At 40.6% G+C, this 21,716-nt stretch overlaps 1 protein-coding gene across 2 annotated transcripts in view; it reads left to right on the top strand.

Annotated features, from left to right (window-relative positions):
• LOC122807596 (myosin-IIIb-like) overlaps window positions 1-21,716 on the top strand; it is a 2,420,886-nt gene that overhangs the window by 766,609 nt on the left and 1,632,561 nt on the right. For both annotated transcript variants that reach the window (XM_044078517.1, XM_044078510.1), the window contains exon 4: window positions 6,824-6,926. In XM_044078517.1, coding sequence (XP_043934452.1) covers window positions 6,824-6,926 — 103 coding nt within the window. The remainder of the gene's footprint in view (window positions 1-6,823; window positions 6,927-21,716) is intronic.

Here is a 21,716-nt window from a genome sequence, read left to right as displayed (position 1 = left end):
TTCCTTTGTTTTTGCATACTGTGATATCAATCCCTGATAGAAAAGGCAGTGCCTTACATGCAGTACATACCCCTGCTTAGCCTTATTCCTTCTGTTACCTCTCCTTCTGTAGTTATTTGCTCTAAACACCTTTGTTGCAAGAATAGAGCTAACTGAGTTGGATCCCCTGTCAGCCAGTATGTGTTCCCAGTCTCTTCTGATAATTTTCTCCAGTAAATTCCTGCTCTGTCTTGCCTACTTTCTATACCTTGTAGTCATCCAAATTGGTAAAATCTCCTTTTTCCATTCCCATCTTTTAGTTCTTAGAATACTTTCTGCTACTTTATGAGTACAATATTCTGTGTGGTTTACTCTTTTAGGGACTTGCATTCAAAATCTTGCATTCTCCTTATTTCTTGAACTTCCCAACTCCATTTCATTATCATCCTTTTCTACTTTGACTTATAACCTTCTGCATGTGTTATGCATGCAAGCCTTATTGAGCAGCACTAAAGGATCCATTCAAATCAGGTAATTCTAAACCACTGTGCTCAGTGAGTCAAATCAACTTATGCACCTAACTCTTGCTCTCTTCCAAATAAATTTCTTCAACTCATGAATTATGGTCCACAACTTCCCCTCTGGTTAATAAAGTATGCCTGATTTGTATATAAAACTTGTATCTTACTGTCCATATACATAATCAAGAACTACCAATTTTCCAATTTTTGTGTTATCTTTTGTTTAGTCTCTTCCCACATGTATCTAGCTGACATAACAGAATCCTTTTTAATTCATGTACCTAAATACTTTATCTTATCACATCCTTATTAATATGGTATTACTGAACAGATTCGTGTCTGGGTACAGAGCTTACTGCTATAGTTTTTGTTTTATCTTAATTTGTTATATCCTGAAAAGACTTGAAAATGTTTCAAAATATTCCAGAACATTTGATACATTTATAAAATAATATTTAAGTACAAAATAATGTTATCTGCAATAAATTAGAGTGAACGTTTCCTGATTACCATATTGAATTATGAAACCATACTGATCCAAATCTGACTTTAATAACTGGCTTAGTTTCTGGTGTCATTCTAAGGGGGTGCAATATTTGTCAGCGTGGAAGGAGCTGGTCAACAGACCATGCTGCTTTGCCAGGGATGGTCTGCACCTCTACCCTATAGGCTTTTGAATATTAGCTAAAACATTGTCTTCCCCCATAGTGCCTTTTTTAGGCAAAGCCAAACTGAAAGTACTTTTGACATAGCCAATCAAAACCAAGAAAATCTAAAGGTATTACTGCTCAATGCTAGGAGTCTAAACAAAAAACTCCACTATCAGTTCTCTTTACCCTAGAGAATGCTGATGCCTTGCGGTCACTGTGACACAGTTTAAAGCCACGGAGAGCACACCAGTAGTGCTAGGTTATAATGCCTTCCACACATTTAGACCAGTTACTTCACAGGCAGGGACTAAAGGTGGGGGTGTCTCTATTTACCTCAAAGATAAATATACTTAAAGGCTGGTCAAACAGGACAATGCACTTGAGCTGCTCCATGTTCACATCATCATAGGCAAAATACAATACCACTTCTTTGCAAGTTGTAGGTCCCCCTCTATGACCCAGGAAACCCATACCATGTATTTAAATGCATTAGAAAAACTAACCATCCAACCTAATGTCATATTCATGGGTGACTTTAATTACCCCACTTTTAACTGGGAATCCTATATGGCACCAAACGTACCTGCACAGAGATTCCTGGATTTTGTAAACACAAACTCCCTGGACCAGATAGTCCATACACCAACCAGGGGTGCAGCCATACTGGATCGGGTCCTTACTAATTTGGGAGAGTGCTGCACACCCCTACTGTAATGCCTTTCCTTTTAAGGTCAGACCACAAAATGGTCTCCTTTGAAGTAAAAAATAAAACTTGGACCCCCAGCTAAACCTGGAATATTCAGGAACTATTCTAAGGCTAACCACCTGCCATTAAGGGAGGACCTGGCAAACTTTTAAGCCCCCATAAACACTGAGAACACTGCTTGCCGAATTGTTCACAGAAACCCTGTACAAGCATGTTAATAGCAGCATAGAGGCAGCTATACCCACCAGGGAAGAAGTACAGAACTAACTCAAAAAACAAGCCACCCTGGTGGAATCACAAAATCAGTAGGCTGTATAACGGGAGGAAGAAAATCATGGCAAAATTAGGAGGTGCAGCACCCAGCAGGATAAAAGCACTCTCATCAAACTAAACAAACAACTCAGAGGACAAATAGTCTACCAAAGCCAAATTTGAGGCAAGTTTGGCCTCCCAGGCCAAGGACAGCCACAAAGCATTCATTAGCTATGTCTACAACCTCAAAGGCAATACACAATTGTGTGCAGAGCTCATTATAAATGGAGCCACCTATACTGAGCCAGAAGATATAGCAAACCTCCTGGCTGATAAATTCAGCTCCAACTTTACCCCTCTCTCCCCTTCAACCTTCCACCAGAAAATATCATCAAATATAACTCCTCCTACTATCACTAGGGAACAGGTCCTTAATGCGCACTCTAAGACCAGGAACACTGCATCAATGGGCCCACAAAATATCCCAGGATGCCTTCTAAATAGCATGAAATATGACCTATCAGGGCCTCTGTAATTACTATTTAACTGTAGCCTCTAAACAGGTTTCGTGCCTCATGAATGGAGGAAGGCAACAGTCCTCTCTCTGCACAAAGGTGGGCTATTTACAGACCCTAGAAACTACAGACCCATGAGTCTCACTGGTCTTATGTGTAAAGCCATGGAAAGAATTATCATGGAGATGATCAATGGAGATATTGTAAACTTCCAGACACTGGACCCAACCCAGTTTGATTTCGTCAAGGTCAGATCATGTCTACTCAACCTGGTGGAATTTGAGTAGGTCACCAAAGTAATGGATGAGGGAAAAATCATTCACACTGCCTACGGTGACCTGGCCAAGGCATTTGACACAGTACCCAAAAACGAGCATTGTTGACAAGCTCAAGAGGTTCGGCACAGATCCATATGTTACCCGGTGGATAGCCAGCTGACTCAGACAGGACCCAAGAAGTTAGAATTGGGGAGTCCACCTCTACAAAGAGGTCAGTCGCAATTGGAGTCCCTTGGGGATCGGTCCTTGGACCGCTCCTTTTTGGCAATTACTTGTCAGAAGTCAAGGCCAATGTCAGCCTCTGACTGACTAAATTTGCAGATTGCAAATTAGGAGCGGTCATTGAATCTCACACTGACACAAATGTTCTCCAGGAGGGGCTGACACAGATAAACAACTGGTGTCAGAGCTATGGACCAAAACTAATTGCCAAGAAATGCATACTAGTATCGTTTGGGAAGTCATCCATCCCTGGTAACTGTCATATTGACAACACACCCCGTAGTATTGACCCAGTAGTCAGGGACTTAGGGTCACAGACAGATAGTAATCTAGCCTTTCACCATCATATGTCTACAGCGGTGAGGAAATCATTCTATATTGCACACCTTATAAACAAAGATATGGCATCTAAGTCCAAGAAAGTTATAGTTTCACTGTACTCAGCATTGATCAGACCTATCATTGAGTACAATGCCCTTTTTAGTATGTACCTAACCAGGCATATCCAACAGTTGGAACGTCCATAGAGGTTCCTCACTAAAAGAATACAAAGTGTAAGTAAAATGTCCAATGCAGACTGCCTCAAGGCCTTATCCCTGTAGTCTGTCTCCTACAGGCTTTTGAGGGGGAGATCAATGCCTGAGATACAGGACATGGTCAGACCCCACTCTGAACTCTTGCATATCCACAAAACAAATAGCACCAGAATTACCTGTTCGAAAGACTTAAACCTTGCCTGTGATATAAATAGGTCCTTGCCGGAGAGATAGGTATGTATCCCAGAGACTACCACGTCTTTGGAACAGACTCCCTATCCATGTGAAGCAGAGCTCCTCCTTAACCCAGTTCAAGTGCAACTTGGATAATTGGATGGGAAACCAGAAATTTATCCCTGGTTTGGCATCTATGTCCTCTAATGGACACAGGTAACCTGTAAATGGTTCATCTCCCAGGCCCATGCTTACACTTATCAAAGGTATCAGAACTTGTCAGAGATTTGGGATGCATGGCTAGGCTTAAAAAGCCCCTTGTGGTCGTTAGCCTAGTAAACATCTATGAACCATACCAGTTATATAATTGAATTTGTGAGTCCCTTATTTTATTTGCTGATTGCTCTAAATATAAAGCAAATAAAGGGGGAAGAGGACAACTCTACCTTGTTCCCTGTTCAAACACAGCTTGTCAGAGAAGAATCTTCCCACCTTAATTCTTGCCTCCAAGCTTTCCTAAATCTTTCTTATTAACCCTATTCTATTAGGAAACGCAAATGCTGCCATTGCCCTACTCCTAAAACCCCAGCTGACTCTGTTGAATGCCTTCTATGTATCGACCAACTGACAGTAATGGAGTTTTCTTACCTTCTGCTTCCTTTTGGATCATCGTTGTTCTATTACTATTGCTAAATGTTTTCCTCCCCTCCACAAAACCATATTGATCCATATCTGTCAATCTATGCAACACTTTTAGCATTCTGTTAGCTAGTATAGACATAAACACTTAATAATCATGGTTTAAAAATTGAAATGGGTCTAAGCATTTTCTTTTTTTATTCAGTATTTTGATAGAATAATTTTAAACATAAGCTGGCCCTGGTAACATCATACATCATGGCTGTTATCACATTAACTTATCAGAGTGTGCATGTCTGATTCTCTGTCAGTTCCTTCTACCAACCCACAAAGGAAGAAAGTGTGCATGTGTATGTTTGTCTCTGTGTGTGATTGCGTGCTTGTCTGCATGAAAGGGAGGTGTGTGTGAGTGAGGGAGAGAGTAAAGAGTGAGAATGATCATGCACTGGCAGCCGAAACGTTGAAGTTTACGTACCTCTCACCTCTTAGATCAAGTTGTCTAGATAAAGCCTAAAATAAAGGGGGAACAAAGGCTCAAAACAGGAACATATTCATGTTTAAAAAAAAATCACAAAAGTTGCTGGAGGACTTGTGTTGGCATGCATTTTCTGAAGTGCAGTTGTGGGTGTGTAAAAGAGGGAGGGAGAGACAGTGAGACTGTTTGACCAGTGACAGCAGCAGCAAAGAGGTTTGTGTACCTCTCGACCATTTAGCTTAAGAAATCTGGATAAAGCCTAATGTAAAGGGGGAACAAAGGCTCAAAAATAGGAACAGATTTTAAATGTCATTTTTATAAAAATCACAAAGCAAGTTAAATAACAGGATTTCTGTTAACATGAATTTTCTGAAGGAAGTAGTCTGGAAGTCAAATGTATTTCATTATTTAGTGCCTTCAGTCCCCAATGACTGGCAAGAAACTATACATTTTGGGGCCTAAAAATAAAACAAATATCTAGATATTTTTTAAAAATGATGTTTTGGATGTAAAATGCTTCCTCCCAACACCATTTTCATATACTACAGCAACTTTGAGATATTAGGCAGAGGAACTATTTTACATCAAAAATATGTATATAAAAATAATATAGCAATAACAAAATATAAATAAGTAAAACACAACAGTTTTACAGACAACCCATTCTTTAAGTGCAGTAATGCCCTCCTGGGTGTGTGTTGTGTAAATAATGCCCTTCAAGGGTATAGAGGCCCTCCGATTGCGAGCTTGTCAGCTCTACCTGTGGGGGCACTACTGCTAATTGAGTCGCAAGGGTCATTGTCAGGGATCATCCCCTCTACAGAATTAAGTTGACTCTCATAAGATTTTTATAGTTTGGATAATAACACTCTGAGCCAAACAAGCAATCTTTTAATGTTTGCTTAATAACAGTTTCATGCTGCTTAATTGTTTCTAGAACTTTTGTTTGATATTCTCTGGGATATTCCACAGTTGTTTTCTAAACAGTATGGAATACACCGGTGCCACAAGACAGACAACCCAACTCTCAAAAATTCCTAAAGGAAGTAAAAAAAATACTTTATTAGAGTTAATACTTCAATAAATGTGCAACTTCTATGTTTTGTGTGCTTTCTATGAATACCTACTTTGTGTAGTGTTTACATACAGTAAACTCCAAGGAAGCATTTCAAAAATAATTTTGCAAGGTAAAGAGGTTAGTATTAGATTCATAATAAATGGTGTTAGTAGCAGGTATAAACTGAGTTTTTATATAGGTTCGTGGGTAAATACTAGGCTAACAGTCTGCAGACCATTACAAGCCTAGCTAAAAATCAGAGGTCAGAATTAAACTTTGTACATTGTATTTGTGAGATTAAAGACCTTAACCATTATGCCAACCTCCCCCCATTATGACAAACTCTCCCCATACACATATATAACATTTTTAAACTCACTATTTTTGTATAGGAGAAGGACACCGTGTTATAGAGAGGGGGAAGGATAACATTGTTGAGGACAGGAAGGAGGAAGGAGATGGAGTAAGAGAGTAGGAGAGAAAAACGTAGGTAAGTGAGATGTTGGAAACCCACTTGGAGGCTTAAGTAAGAATTATAGAATATAAAGTTAATGTGCTCTGTGGGGAATGTCAGTTCTGTGTAATCCTTGGTGGCAGGAGCGTGTGATCTAAAGACACAGATAGTCATTTCTAAGGGGGTTTATTCATTCTGTGAATGTTCCTGGAACTTAAATTGTAGCTGCCATTTAAAACTGCTGTAATACCAGACAAGTAAAACAGCGCCTTGACATAAGCAAACTTTGACTGATACAGTTAATGTACTCTGTTAATACGTGGATGCTTTCATTTACATCCATAGTGATTCTGTCTGTTTTGCAGTGGTGAAAGTGGAGCTGGAAAAACTGAGAGTACAAAATTGCTTCTACGCCAGATCATGGAACTATGCCGAGGGAACGCACAGCTGGAACAACAAGTTCTGCAAGTTAGTAAGAGCATCATTCATTTGCTTACTCACCTGCATCTTTAACTCAAATATTGTACTTCATTTCCAGGCCTGGCTTTATATCTTTGATTTTGGAAAGTGCTGCTTTGGAAGCTGAACTTTAGCATGGACTCTCCAACATTTATTTAAAATATTTTCAGTGGGCACATATATTGTCTGCCTCTACCTCAGATTTTATCTAACTGAAAACACACACATTTCCCAACTACAATTATTCTGTAGAACTGAAGTTGGCAGTTTGATTTTCTAAAATGTAATGGGGTTTTTCTTCCAACTAGGCATGTGCATCTGCTTAGTGAGCTTCCTGTAGTCCACCTGTTGTCCTTTCCTACTCTGCTAGGTGTAGTGTAAGTCGTGCTGCATTGTGAGAGGTAGCACTATACTCACTCCTTATTCATCACTGATAGGTTGTTTGGAGTGCGGTATGTCTTCACCTCCTAAGTTTGACTTGCCCCATATTAGTTTCTCTTGTATACCATTTAAAATTGAAAATGGAAATTTGATGAAACTTTGAAAACTGTTACTTCTAGCTATTTGTGAAGCTTTATTTTATCTCCGCTTCTTTTCATATATTCATGTGTAACTTTCCAGTACTTAAAAGTATGATATTATAAAAGTTTTCCTTTGCTTCCTACATTTGCTTTGAGTCTGTAGCATCTCAGCCTTGATATTCCTAAGTTTTTTGTGGGTACAGTATATCTGTAAGAGATAGTATTATTGACAAGGAAACCCCGAGTTTCTTTTCAAGTGGTCTGTGTTGGGAATTGCCATTTTAGGTGAAGATTAGGACCTGTCATCTCTCTTAGATGTACTTGTATGTGTTGATGCATTTGTATCTTGCCATTTTGTCAAACCTGAATGGATGTAGTATAAGGACAAGCACTGTATCTCTGAGAACAAGATATGTTGATACTGATAATGGACATTCATCATTTGCAGTGCTACAGAAGCCTTTTGGCTATATGGGTTGTATCCTGGGAAGGCTACAACAACCAGCCAACTTCACAAAGCTCTGGCTTCCTCCCACACTTTCACTCTGATTGCTGATTGGATAGTCCAGTGGAGGGCTGGGCTTCAGCACTTTCTTGCTACCTCGAGCAAAAGCAGCTCTGAGGCTTCACAGGAGCAGCAGTGTGCTTCAAGCTTTGTTTCTGACAAGTGAGCCCTTCCCCAGTGGGAAAAAACCCTTCCATACAGAAATTATTGTTGTTTTAAGAAAAATATTATATATTGTAATTTTGGGTTGAAGAGATATTTCCCATTTAAGAAACCTGGTATTTTAGCTCAGCATCAGAAGATTCCAGTCAGGGACCCCTATATTTAGCCCTTCACTAATTAATGTCAAAGGCAATTTTTGTGAAAAAATCTGTAGTAGTAGAAAGTTTTACGGGTTTTTTTTGTGAATGTTTAGGATTAGGAAGTGTTTCAAAGGGGCAGAAAACATCTGTGCATGTTATAGTGCTTATGTACACTTCATGAGAACTTAACTGCCATTTTTTTCTGTCAGTGTGATTTAATATTTAGAAGTGTTGTGACAGGATTCTGATGTTCTGCTTTTGCATTTATTGTGAAAGGGGACTGTGTAGGGAAGTGTAAGTGTGTGTATGTGCTGCTTGTGAACACTTTTCTCACAACATTACTTTGACTGACGCATTCTAGCAACACTTACTGGCTTTGAGACCTCTTCCTTGGCTACAGCAAGGATACTTCATAGGTAGGTACTAGGCTATTGGCCCTAGGGCCTATACAAGCCTAGCCAAAAATGTACCCTGGCTTTCGCCACCCAAGAAAATTATTTTCCTGTGCCCCTGTCAAGCAGAACCACAGAAGTAATCCCCGGGGTGAATTTCCTATTACCCATCCAATCATCAAGATTTTTCTTGAAGAGTGCTAATGAGGAGCTCTGTTGGACATAGATAGGTAGTCTGTTCTAGAGTATGGGAAGTCTCTGAGACAGGAATCTATCCCTCCAGCATGTTCTGTTTATTGTGGTGACAAGATTTAGGTCCCTAGAGCGTGTAGCTCGGAGGGATTGGGATTTCTTTAAGTGGAGCATGTCCAACAGCTCTGGGTTTGACATAGCTTTGTATGTTAGGTAGAGATAGCCTCTACGTAGGTGATATGTGACGGAGTAAAGCTGGAGTTTTTTGAGACTGTCTGTGTAAGGCATCTGTTTGAGGCTAGTAATCCTCTTTGTGAGGTATTTTTGCGGCCTTTCCAGTTGTAGATGTCTTGTGAGGTACATACCAAAAGGGGCATTGTACTCTATAATGGGTCTAATGAGTGATGAGTAGAGAGGAACAATGACCTCTTTTTTTTCTGGATGAGAAACCTTTTGTGATGAGGTGTGCCACGTAGAAGGATTTCCTGACCAGTTTGGCAATGTGATTATCAAAGGAGAGACTACTGTCCACCTGTCTCCCAAGGTCTCTTATCACACTTTCGGTGTTAAGTAGACTACTGCCTATGTGGTAGTTCATGGGTACAGAATTTTTACCAAAGGGGATGACGGTGCACTTTTTGGCATTGAGCTTGAGACCATGTCTTTGACACCAGGCATCTGTCTCAGTGAGGCCCTTTTGTAGGATGTCCACATCATTAGAAGTTTCATTTATGGCTCCTAGTTTGCAGTCATCTGCGAATTTAGTTAGCCAAAGACCTTCTGTGTTTGGTATCTACTTCTCTGAAGTACAGGCTAACAGGAGAGGACCCAGGACTGAACCCTGTGGTACTCAACTTGTCACTGGTCTGATTTGGAGTCTGCTACTTTCACAGTGTGGGTTCTTTCGGTAAGCCAGTTGGCAACCCATCTTGTGACACAGGGATTTATACCTAGTTTAGTGAGTTTATCTATAATTCCAGAGTGGGGGGATGGTGTTGAACGCCTTGGCGAGATCTAGATAGGCTGTGTGAACCACCTTACCCTCATCTATGGCTTTGGTGACTACTTCAAAGAAGTCTATCAGGTTTAGGAGACATGATCTGCCTTTTACAAACCCAAACTGTGTGGGGTCCAGGGTTTGGAGATCTCCAATGTCTTTGAGTTCCATGGCCTTGCAGACGAGGATCTTCAGGCTAATGGGGTGGTAGTTCCTGGGGTCTGTTGTGGCCCCCCCTTTGTGGAGTGGGATAACTGTCATGGTGCGCCATTCAATGGGCACAAAGCCTGAGGTGAGGCTATGATTGAACATGGTACTTAGGTGGGGTGCCAGTTCATTCTGTAGTTCATGTAGAAGGCAGCCTGGGATGTTGTCAGGTCCCATGGATGCTGTGTTCTTGGCTTTGGAGAGTGAAGTTTTTACCTGTGCAGCCGTGATTACAGGTACTTTGCATTCTTCCGGTATAGAGATGGGCCCTTTGGGGGATGAGAGAGGGGTAAAGTTAGCACTGAACCTATCTGCCAGGATGTTGGCAGTATCAGTTGGTTCTGTATATTTAGTGTCATTGTGCTGTAACTCAGAGCAGATCTGTCCTGCTGTTTTTTATGTATATATATTTAAATATCCTTTGTTGATGATGATAGCTCCAGTAGGAAAGTAGCCTCTTTTCAGGGGAGACCCGATGTGGTACTTGTACTACTTGGGGAAATTTATCAAGGACAACTTCACCTACTTTTTTCAATAAGTCCTGGACTCTGTTTAATATTGTCAGAAGAAAAATTCAAACGAGTCACATCTGCCTCAGGTGATGAAAAACTTCTTTATTAGCAGCTAACCAGATTACACAACATGTTGGCCAAGATGATCTCCTCTGGTCAACTTGTTTACTGACATCAACTTTTATACTGCAAGCAAAACAACTTTTTGTTACATTTCTGACCGTTGACAGTTGGCTATGAAAAACACCTGTGATAAACATGTTTATCACAAATTACCTCAAACCAACAGTTAGTACAGAATGTTCAAGAAGTACAGAATGTTCAGTTCAACAATGGTAGCTCAAATTTTCCAGGACACACAGCCTGCTTCAGTAAATTAACTTTTACTCGGCCGTGCGTCCTTATCCCAGGCTTCACTGAGCTATAACCAAATCTCTCTATTCTGAAATGCAGAAAACAAATATCATTCAGGTTTATAAGCAATGCTGCATTTTGTTCACAGATGAGGCCCATCTTTGATAGGCATATCCCAACAAATAACATGTTCACTTTGCAAGAAGGGGAAAAAGACAAATAACAGTATGTTTTTAAAACTTTCTCTCTTAACATTTCCCCCCTGAAAACACTTTTTATTTGTCTTTTTATTTCAGCAATATATGGTAAAAACTAAGTTTTTCTTTGCATACATTACTTCATTGGCAAGACAAATTTTTAAACTTCAAAAACATTTGCAAAAAGTCACATTTCAATGTATTCACTTTCACCAGTCTGTTGCAATTGCTGGTACATCGTCTTCATAACAGCAGTATCAACCAGTCTTTGTAGAAGACCTCTGATACAGGGTATACAACAGCAACCACATACCACCACGATAGCCACAGCGACTCCAACGGACACCAAGAAACTGCTGATGAGATGACTCCATTTTCTAAACCACGCTTGTAGAAAGTGTGTAAAGGGATTACTTACCCCAGAGTTCTCTGCCAATTCTTCGGATAACATCTCCAAACCTTTCGAAGCTCGAGTGATACTTCCATCAGGCGCAGTGTTGTTTGGAATATATGTACAACAGAAAGTCCCAAACATCCTGCAAACTCCTCCTTCTTTGGCCAGGAGCATATCCAATGCAATTCGATTCTGCCATGCCAACTGCGAAGTGGCCTCCAGTTGTTCAGCAATTCCTTTTAATGCATCTTTGGTATAGTTCACAAAACGCTGCTGGTTATAGTAAATGTAGTTGATCCAGTCCACATTCTTATTAGGTTGAATCCAGGCAAAGATGGATGTAAAACTAGCTGCTATTTGGTTTATTGCTTTGTATTCATCAGGTACGCCTCTTGGTACGCCAATGCTATCGATGTAGACACCGTTATCGAAGGATTGCTTCGGTGCCTCTCTTTTTCTGCTACTCAACCACTTTGGCTTTATGTCAGGTTCTCTTACGAAATTGCTTGCTGGAACTGGGAAAATGTAGAATGGCAGAATTAACTTTACAAGTGCACAAGTTCCCTTCCAGGGAATCGTAAGCCTTGATCTGAGTTTGTTGTCTCCACATAACCACCACACGTCTGCTAAACTATGAGTTTGGTTCTCCAGAAATGGATTTTCATTGCCATTCACAGTAACATTGCAATAGTTCTGTCCCATATTGCCATAATATTTCCCTGTGCCATCTCTGGAAATGCACATATACGAACCTGGATAGGAAATTGCTGCAGGCGGTTTCTCAACTTTGCTTATGACTGGAAAACGCCGAGTTTCATTTTTGCATTTATCTTCAGTTTTGTTGAAGAATAATTTTAACAGACACATTAGGTTACCTTCATCTCGCATCAATGGGACTGTCGCTAGTTGCTGTTTACCTTCAGCACAAGAAACACAGTTCTCACGATGTTCCTCTCGGGTACTATATCTAACCCAAGATAACCATTCATTATGGTGTACGAATCCCGTCTCGAGTAACAATTGTTCTTCTTCTGTGAAGGCAAAATCTGCTTTACTTGTAGCATTTTTAAGGCTTTGTACTTTAAGTTGGAGGGTCCCCAAAGGATCAGTTCCAATTGGAAGAGAGACTCCGATTCCATAAACTCCTGAATCACTTTCTTGTGGTGACACAATGGTTATAGTAATTACTTCGGTACCTTGGAAATGCGCAATTTTTATTCTTTGTTGCCTGCTTTTATCTTTCTCTGGTATCACTGCACCACTTGTTTCCCATCCATTCACATCTGTTGACCACCAAACATTTGACCAGGACGTACAGTCTCCATTGCACAAGTATTTTGCACGAGTCAAGAAATTATCATTGTTCCATTTAGAACAGTCCAAAATTCCTTCACAAAGTGTCACCTTAAACACAGTAGTAACACCTGTTTGCGTTTGCAGCACCAACATTCCTTTTTCTCTTGCAACTGTTCCTTCTCGTATGGACATATTTACTTTCGCCACCAAAATCATCATCATGTAACAGTTCAAGTACCAGTTGAACGTGGCCATCCTCCCTAAGGACTACCTTGCGCCGTTGGTTTCTTCACTGGGTTTGAGACGAACTAACCCCTATTGGGCTAATCCCCGTTTGTAGCTAGACTTTGCGCTCAGAGGTCCGGTGGAGTTCGACCAATATCAATGGCAGAAGGAAGAGTCTTGAGTTTTTTACAGTGGGTGATATGAATCCACGAAGTCCTCTCAGCAATCTTTACAGCCATAGGTGTCGAGATAAGCACTTGGTATGGGCCTTCCCACCTGGGGGATGACCAATTCTTTCTCTTCACAATTCGGATCCACACCCAGTCACCGGGTGCCACGCTTAACAAGGTTTCATTTCTGGAATCTGCAAAGGAGTCATTGGTTACAAGAGATTTGACATTTAGCAGCTTCTTCATATAATCCGCTAGATCCTCACCCCCCTCACGTTCTGCTGGCAACAATCCTTGCCACTGCGGGACGTAATATGGTCTCCCAAACAAAAGTTCAAATGGTGTAAGTCCTTTGTAGGAAGGTGAGATTCTCATATACAGGAGTGCCAAAGGAAGGCACGCAGTCCATGATCTATGTGTTTCTGCCATCAGTTTGCGGAGCTTACTCTTCAAGACACCGTTGTGTCTTTCCACCAGTCCAGCTGATTGGGGATGGTAAGCACAATGATACTTAAGTTCAATTTGAAACACTTGACCCAACTTCTGAACAATCTGGTTAACAAAATGAGACCCATTATCACTGTAAATGCGTCTTGGTAAACCAAATCGGGGAATTATTTCTGTAGTCAAAAGCTTTGCTACTGTTTGTGCATTCTGGTGCTTTACTGGAAAAGCTTCTACCAATTTAGAAAAAGCATCAATAATAACTAAACAGAACCTTTTTCCCTCTGAGGGTGTCAATTCAAAAAAGTCCATACAGAGTGTGTGGAATGGATATGGAGGGGTGGGGAATGCCTGCTGAGACTTTTTAACTCCCCCCTGAGCATGATACTTTGCACATAATAAACAAGATAAACAGAATTGCTTTGCATAAGTTGAAAACCCCTTACACCAAAACACCTTAGACACTATTTGAATCATCGTCTGTACTCCTACATGGGCAGGTCCATGGCTAACCATTGCCGCATACCTAAAAAGTTTTGAGGGTAATACCATTTTGCCATCTGATGCCATATACAACCCATCCTGTTGAGTGATACCATATTTTACCCAAAGACATTTTTCCTTCTGTGTTGTCAATGTTTGCATTACTTTTAGTGTCTCTAAGTCTAAGAGGTGTCCGGGCTCTAAATCATTGTCACGTAAAAGCAAATCATTTTCTTGAACTGCCTTTTTTGCAGCCATATCAGCAAGGGCATTTCCCCTGGAGACAGGATCTTTTCTGTTGGTATGTGCGGAACATTTACATATCGCTATCTGAAGTGGTAAAATTAAATCTCTGTGATTTATTGGTTTGCGTGTCGCAGTAACCATTCCCCTATTCTTCCATAGTTGAGCGAAAACATGTACAGTGGAGAAAGCATATTGACTGTCTGTATAAATTGTCACTTTTTTACCCTCCCCTAAGGTACAAGCTCGAGTCAAAGCCACCAACTCAGCTGCTTGTGCAGAATAAATGTTTGACAATCCTTTTGCCTCCAAAACTTCAGTTTCTGTGGTGACAGCATACCCTACTAGTGTTTTTCCTACAGTGTCTTTCCTTGCTGATCCATCTACAAACAAAATGAGATCAGAATCTACCGACGGAATATCCGTTAAATCTGGTCGGGGAAGTACTTTGTCATGAATGCTCTCTAAACAAACGTGTGGAGTACCTTCTTCTGGAGTCAGCAAAAGTGTCGCCGGATTAAGAGTAGTACATTTTTCTATGGTCATATGAGGCTGTGTCAGCAGCACTGTCATACACGACAAATGTCGACTAGGAGACAAAAAGGTTATCTTATCTTGCAAAAGTATAGTAGCTACTGAATGTGGAATCCGCAATTGTAATGGGTGAAACAAAACTAATGATGCTGAGGCTTGTACTGCCATGGCGGCTGCCACTGCAGCTTGAACACAATGCGGCAATGCCCTTGCAACAGGATCTAATCTGGAGGAGTAGAAAGCTATCGGTCTCTGTTTGTCCCCATGCACTTGTACCAGAACCGAAGTCATATATCCTCCCTTACAATCAACCATTTGTATAAACGGCTTAGAATAGTTCGGAAAACCCAAAACAGAGGATCCTGCTATCAATTGCTTAATTCTATTAAATGCTTGTATTGCCTTATTTGTCCACTGTATATTATTCTTAGCTGCCATGGGAGTGTCATAGATTAGTGCGGTCAATGGCCCTACTTCCTCAGCATAGTTAGGGATCCAACTTCTACAAAAATTAGTCACACCTAAAAAGGACATCATCTCCCGCTTAGTTGTGGGCATAGGTGCCTCAAGAATTGCTTGTTTTCTTTTGTTCTCCAATTGTCTACCTGCCTGTGAAATTAAATAACCCAAGTACTTTACTTGTGCTTTCCACAATTGTAACTTTTCTTTATTTACCTTATGTCTTTGCTCAGCTAAAAAACTAAGATGGGCAAGGGTATCCTTTCTACAACTTTCCTGCATGGGTGAGGCCAATAAAATATCATCTACGTACAACAGAACCTGGCATCCCTCTGGGGGAACAAACTGAGCTAAATTCGCAGCCATTTCTTGTGCGAATATTGTCGGACTCTCACAATAACCCTGTGGCAATCTGGTGTAGGTGTATCTTTTACCTTGATAAGTGAATGCAAACCAAAATCTACTCTTCTTATGTAGTGGTATGGAGAAAAAAGCATTGCTTATATCTATGACAGAAAAATATCTGTGCTGAGGTAGTAAATCATTAAGTAATGTACAGGGGTCAGGGACCACCGGTGCACTTGGGATCACAGCCAAATTAACTGCTTGTAAATCCTGAACCAACCTCCATGACCCATCTGGTTTCTTTACAGGAAACAACGGAGTATTGCAGGGCAAATCTGGACATTCAACAAGAATTTCTACTTGTTTTAGCTGCTCAATAACTGGCTTAATTCCTTCCTCTGCTAGTTTACTGAGCAGGTATTGGTGCTTACGAGGTCTAAAACCTGACTTTGGAGTTATACAAACTTCACCTGCTGTTTTCATCAGTCCTACATCCCCTTTACCTTATGACCATAAATCTACAGGTAAGGCACTTAACGCACTATCTTCCTCTTGAGTTAGGAGGATTTGTCATGCCATTTCTGTTGGTCATCCCTGAGGTGCACGCTTGGTTGTGCCCAAGTCACCCAATTTAATCTTTGTACCTGGATCTGTTGATCTTTCAATTGACTTTTGGACATTGTGTCCCAATTTGTTACCTTTTTCGCCAAATCTACCCAATGTGTCCCCACCGCTTTAGTAATTGAAATATGTGGGCTATAACCTGAATGATATAAAGAACTCATTTCCTTGGTCAAAATACAGGTCACTACTGTATTACCTTGCTTATCCCAAAACATGTCATTCAAAAGTATTCTTGCACGTTTGTGCTTAAAAAATTCTTTTTCAAATTCTTTATCCGGACCAGGGGACTTTCTGTAGAACATTGTACAATGTAAGTGCGCCGCAACCTGCGTTGACCCGCTCCTAGATTTACTTAAAGCTAGGTTGATCAAATCCATATCAACCCTCCCCGACCCGTTTGAAATCAAGTCCTGGCTACACCAGTAAAACAAGTCTTGTACTCCCTGTACCACCAAGCCATCCACTAACCTTTTTGCCTCAATGCCTTTAGGTGTTGGAATTGCCGCTATTCCAAACAAATGCATCAGATCTCTTCCCAGCAAATGAACTGGACAAACTTTCGATATAATTACCCTACACCTAACAGTTTGGTTTGTTAACAATAAAGGATGAGACAGTGGTTCCTTATAGATTTTCCCGTTTGCCGCTTTCACAAGGACAAACTCATCTATTTCGCAGTTTGGAGGCAGAACTGCTGGACACAAAAGTGTACGCGATGCACCTGAATCACATAAAAACTCCACTTTCTGTCCCTCAACCAAAAACTCTATCATGGGTTTTTGATCTAGATGCATAGCAATACCCAAATTTGCCAGGTTTATGACTTCATAGTCACAATCCCGCCCTTCCTTATGAGTGTTCTGACATTCATCACAGAGAGTGTCTGCCTCATCATCATCACAATCATTCTCACTTTCTTCTCTACAATAATCACAATAATGAATTTGGCGCCTTCCTTTACTACCATATGGTCATGCGGAGCCCTTGTTCGTAAGCTGTGGGGGATGTTGCCACTCTTCACAGTCGGCAGCAAAGTGCCCACGTCTACCGCACGTAAAACATTCTCCACGTTTTAATCTCCTCTCATATTCCTCTGAATGTCCACCTGGTTTATTTAACGTGTCCCATTTCGGGCCCCCACGTTTTTTTACGCCAAAACGGCGCCCTTGCCCCCTTTGGTCCTGTACCAAGAATATACCACCATCATCCCCTACTGCTAACACTTGTACTTTCTTTTTCTTTTTTAAATTGAAATGTCGCTCAGCGTGCCGTGCATATTCAAACAAAGGTTGCAGTCTACATGTTCTATGATCTACCATATGCTTAGTTATAAAACTACTTATTGGAGCCCTACAACCCTTAAGAAAAGCATTTTTCAATTGCTGTTCATACGGACTATCATTGGTCTGATCCTGCAGAATCATCATTCCACAATGGTTATTGAACACTTCTGTCAATCTTACAATATAGTGATCTACAGATTCATCATCATTTTGGATGCACTGATTTATTACTGTCCAATCTGCTCTTGAACGCCACTTATCAGAAATTCTCTTTAACAGATCAGTGACTCGCGTGTCTAACACCCTAGAATTATGCTTTAATGTAGTGCCGTCATCTGCCTTACATGTCCAAATACCACAAACTAAGTGCCAATCTGGACCCAGGATTTGTCGCACTACTTGTTCTACTTCTAAACCATTTAGATGATAACTTAAACACATACCAACTATGTCCTCAGAAAACTTTTGAAAATTAACCTTGGGATGAGGAATACCATCTGTAGCTCGTTTTATATCCTCTCTAGCCCAGGGACGATAAACTAAAATAGTTGGCTCTTGTCCAACATCCCCTGCTTGTGGATTGCAACTTGTATTAAGGGAAGAGCTTCTGAGTAGTCAGTAAGTTTAATGGCCCAACGTCCTTGCCCTGCTGGTCCTGATCTTAACTGCATAGGTTGGTCTACCTGTTGCAAAGCAACCTTGGGTACTATGGGAATTTGCGGGTAAATTGGAGGGGTCACAACATTTCCTTGAGCAGCCAATAACCCACCCTGCTGTACAGATCCCACATCTTCAGACTGATATTGAGGAGGTTCCGCTGGTACGGCAGCAACAATTTCCCCATACGGTGGGGCAGTTGCCTGCCTTTGTACCGCACAAACTGTGTGCTCATCCTCCTTATCTAAAAATAAAGCTACTTTTCCACTTGGCACCAGTGATCCCTTTTGATTTCTTTTTTCTTTTTCTTGGCACTGTTTTTCTTTTATAGCTCGTTTATTTGCTTCTTCTAACCATTTTTGTGCTTGGGGAAATCCCAATTGTCTTTGCTTTTTAGTTTTAGTTCCTGCATCTCTTTTCAAATCTCTAACCAATTTTGCACAGGCATTCTTATTCAGGGTACCATCAAAATCATATTTCAACTTCCACTTTTTCAAAAATTTTTTTCGAACGGAACTAATTGTATAGTACACTTCCGGTTTCAAAGCTACACATTTCTGGTATAATCAGCCGTTCATGGTACCTTTGGCTTCCCGCGGCGGAATTTTTTTGTAGTCTTTTACTTGGAGTTGTATCCGTTGTAAAGCGGAGCCATCCGAATCGCCGCCATGGTATATAATGATTGATCTGATGCCTTGTTAATGGTTCTGAAGAAATCTGTATTTTGGCAGATGAAAGCGCTCAACCCTTGTGTCTTCTACAATAAAGTGTAACCCGTTGACTCTACTGGCTTCGAGTGATTTGGAGTTACTCTGTTCTGTTACTCTGTTTACTTTTTCAAAAATGTAACATTATTTTTGTTTAAACCTTTCATATACTTAGCATCAGCATTTAAACAGACATCACTCTCACACTTGCAACAACTCTAACCCATGTTTCCCCTAGATTACTTATTTTAGGACTGTATCAAAGTTATTTTACAGGGCTTATAAAATGGGGCTATCTTAATGGGTGATCCTAACAAAATAATCTTAAGTAATCCTACCCACCCTTAACTAAAAGTAAAACCCTTGTCGACAAGGTTAAATTAAATTAAAAGAAAATTTATTTTTCATCCTAGATGAACCAGATGAGACTCCGTTTCCCCTTTTGGTTCAGAAACCGTCCCTCAGATAGGGATCAGAGAGCGGCCGGCCTCTTCTCAACGACAAATCAGTCGGAGGGCTTTCAGTCGAGGGAATCTTAAGATGAGAAACCCTCACCTGCACAGGTTTTTTGGTCTCTCTGTCGGTCTGATCCGTATCTTCGTAGAGGTTTCCTGTCCGAAGGACCAAAATGTCAGAAGAAAAATTCAAACGAGTCACATCTGCCTCAGGTGATGAAAAACTTCTTTATTAGCAGCTAACCAGATTACACAACATGTTGGCCAAGATGATCTCCTCTGGTCAACTTGTTTACTGGCATCAAGTTTTATACTGCAAGCAAAACAACTTTTTGTTACATTTCTGACCGTTGACAGTTGGCTATGAAAAACACCTGTGATAAACATGTTTATCACAAATTACCTCAAACCAACAGTTAGTACAGAATGTTCAAGAAGTACAGAATGTTCAGTTCAACAATGGTAGCTCAAATTTTCCAGGACACACAGCCGGCTTCAGTAAATTAACTCTTACTCGGCCGTGCATCCTTATCCCAGGCTTCACTGAGCTATAACCAAATCTCTTTATTCTGAAATGCAGAAAACAAATATCATTCAGGTTTATAAGCAATGCTGCATTTTGTTCACAGATGAGGCCCATCTTTGATAGGCATATCCCAGCAAATAACATGTTCACTTTGCAAGAAGGGGAAAAAGACAAATAACAGTATGTTTTTAAAACTTTTTCTCTTAACAAATATCTCATCTGAAGGGTGTCTCATACTGTTGTACATAGAAAGGAAAAAAAATAAAGAGCCCTTGCCAACACAGTGGGCTCACTCAGTGCTTCGGCCAGAGATGGGTGAACCTGTAGTTACCAACAGTTGTTCCTCAGACCACTCAGTTACTTCTTGGGCATCCTCTGGTATAATCCTTTCAACGACTGTGAATGGCGGGTAGGGGGTTACTCATGCCATCTTTGGCTGTTCCACTGTTCAATTTGAGCATGGTTGAATAGTCTTTTTGGGTCAGGAAGACAGTACAGGAGAGCTCTCTCAGGGTATCTAGGGAGAGAGCCATGTAGATAGGGCACAAGTTGCCAACTCCAGGTTGGCCCTTGGCCAAGGGATTACCTTGCAAAGGCAAAACCAAAGGTTAAATATTGCTCATCTGAGGAGATGTCTCTGTTAGAAAAAAGGTGACAATATTACCTTAACTAGACAATTAATACAGGCTGTTAATCCTAGTGTTTAGAAGTCCTTAACTGAGGGCAATATCAGTAAAGAAATTCCCGAGGAAAATTTGTCAGAGTAGTTTGACTTGAACAGAGACAGACAGGTCTTCTCCAACTGATTCCCAAGCCCAAATATCTTATTCTGTGGAAATTTGGTTCTCACCTTCCCCTTTTGGAGGAATTTTATATTTCCAAGATGAATGAGGTGTTTTACTGGGAACATTAATTGAGGAGATGCTAGGATAAGTTGCAAGTAAATATACCTCATTCTGCTTCCATCCCTCCCGTTTGACAGCCTTGGAGGATGTGCTTAATGCTGACTGTAATGGTCCTGATTTTCAAGCTTCATTTCCCAAAAAGGAGATACACTTCAGAATGCACCTCAAACTAACAAATGTGTGTTCTCACCTTATTTTCTTCTTCCACTATAGCTTACAGAATTCTTAACTATTGGGCACATGGGAAGTTTGTTCTGTTTTGTGCAGACAGTTTGAGGGAATATTCAGCCTCATAGCCTTCAGAAGGTAGCTCCTATATGAATCCTGTTATTTCTAATCTTTCTCAAGTATCTAAACTTGATTTGAAGAGTGTGTATGGCTGTGCCGATACTGTGTCTAGTACCATTGCTACTGCTACAGTTTTGAAGAGATATGCCTGGTTATGTAACCAAAAGTTTGCTAATGAAGTAATGTCTGAAGTTTTAAATTCTAGTTTAGATAAGGAAGTTTTGCTTGGCCCATCTGCTACTCAGATCCTCAAACAATACGATGAAGGAAATAAATTGATTTTGATTTTGGGAGTCTCTAAGATTGTTCCAGCCCACTTTATAAGTCTCCCAAATATTATTTTCCTTTATTAAAAAAAAAAAAATGGAACAAACAATCCCTGCCTTATCAAGGTAAACCATGAGCAAAAAATAGATGGCAGGAGGGGAACAATAAGAAGCAAGGACCCTTTCCAAAAAAGGAAAGTCTAATCCTTCATAATGAGTATGCCAGCATGCTATCCCCCTATCTTCTTGCCCTAATCTCTCTCTAATTCTCTCTCAGAAACTCTCTCTTCACATCCCCCTTTGGAAATAGATTGTG

This window comes from Protopterus annectens, chromosome 1.part1 (assembly GCF_019279795.1).
Source record: "Protopterus annectens isolate FY-2018-M chromosome 1.part1, PAN1.0, whole genome shotgun sequence".
NCBI classification, from domain to species: Eukaryota; Metazoa; Chordata; order Ceratodontiformes; family Protopteridae; genus Protopterus; species Protopterus annectens.
This window is presented reverse-complemented; position numbering and strand designations above follow the sequence as displayed.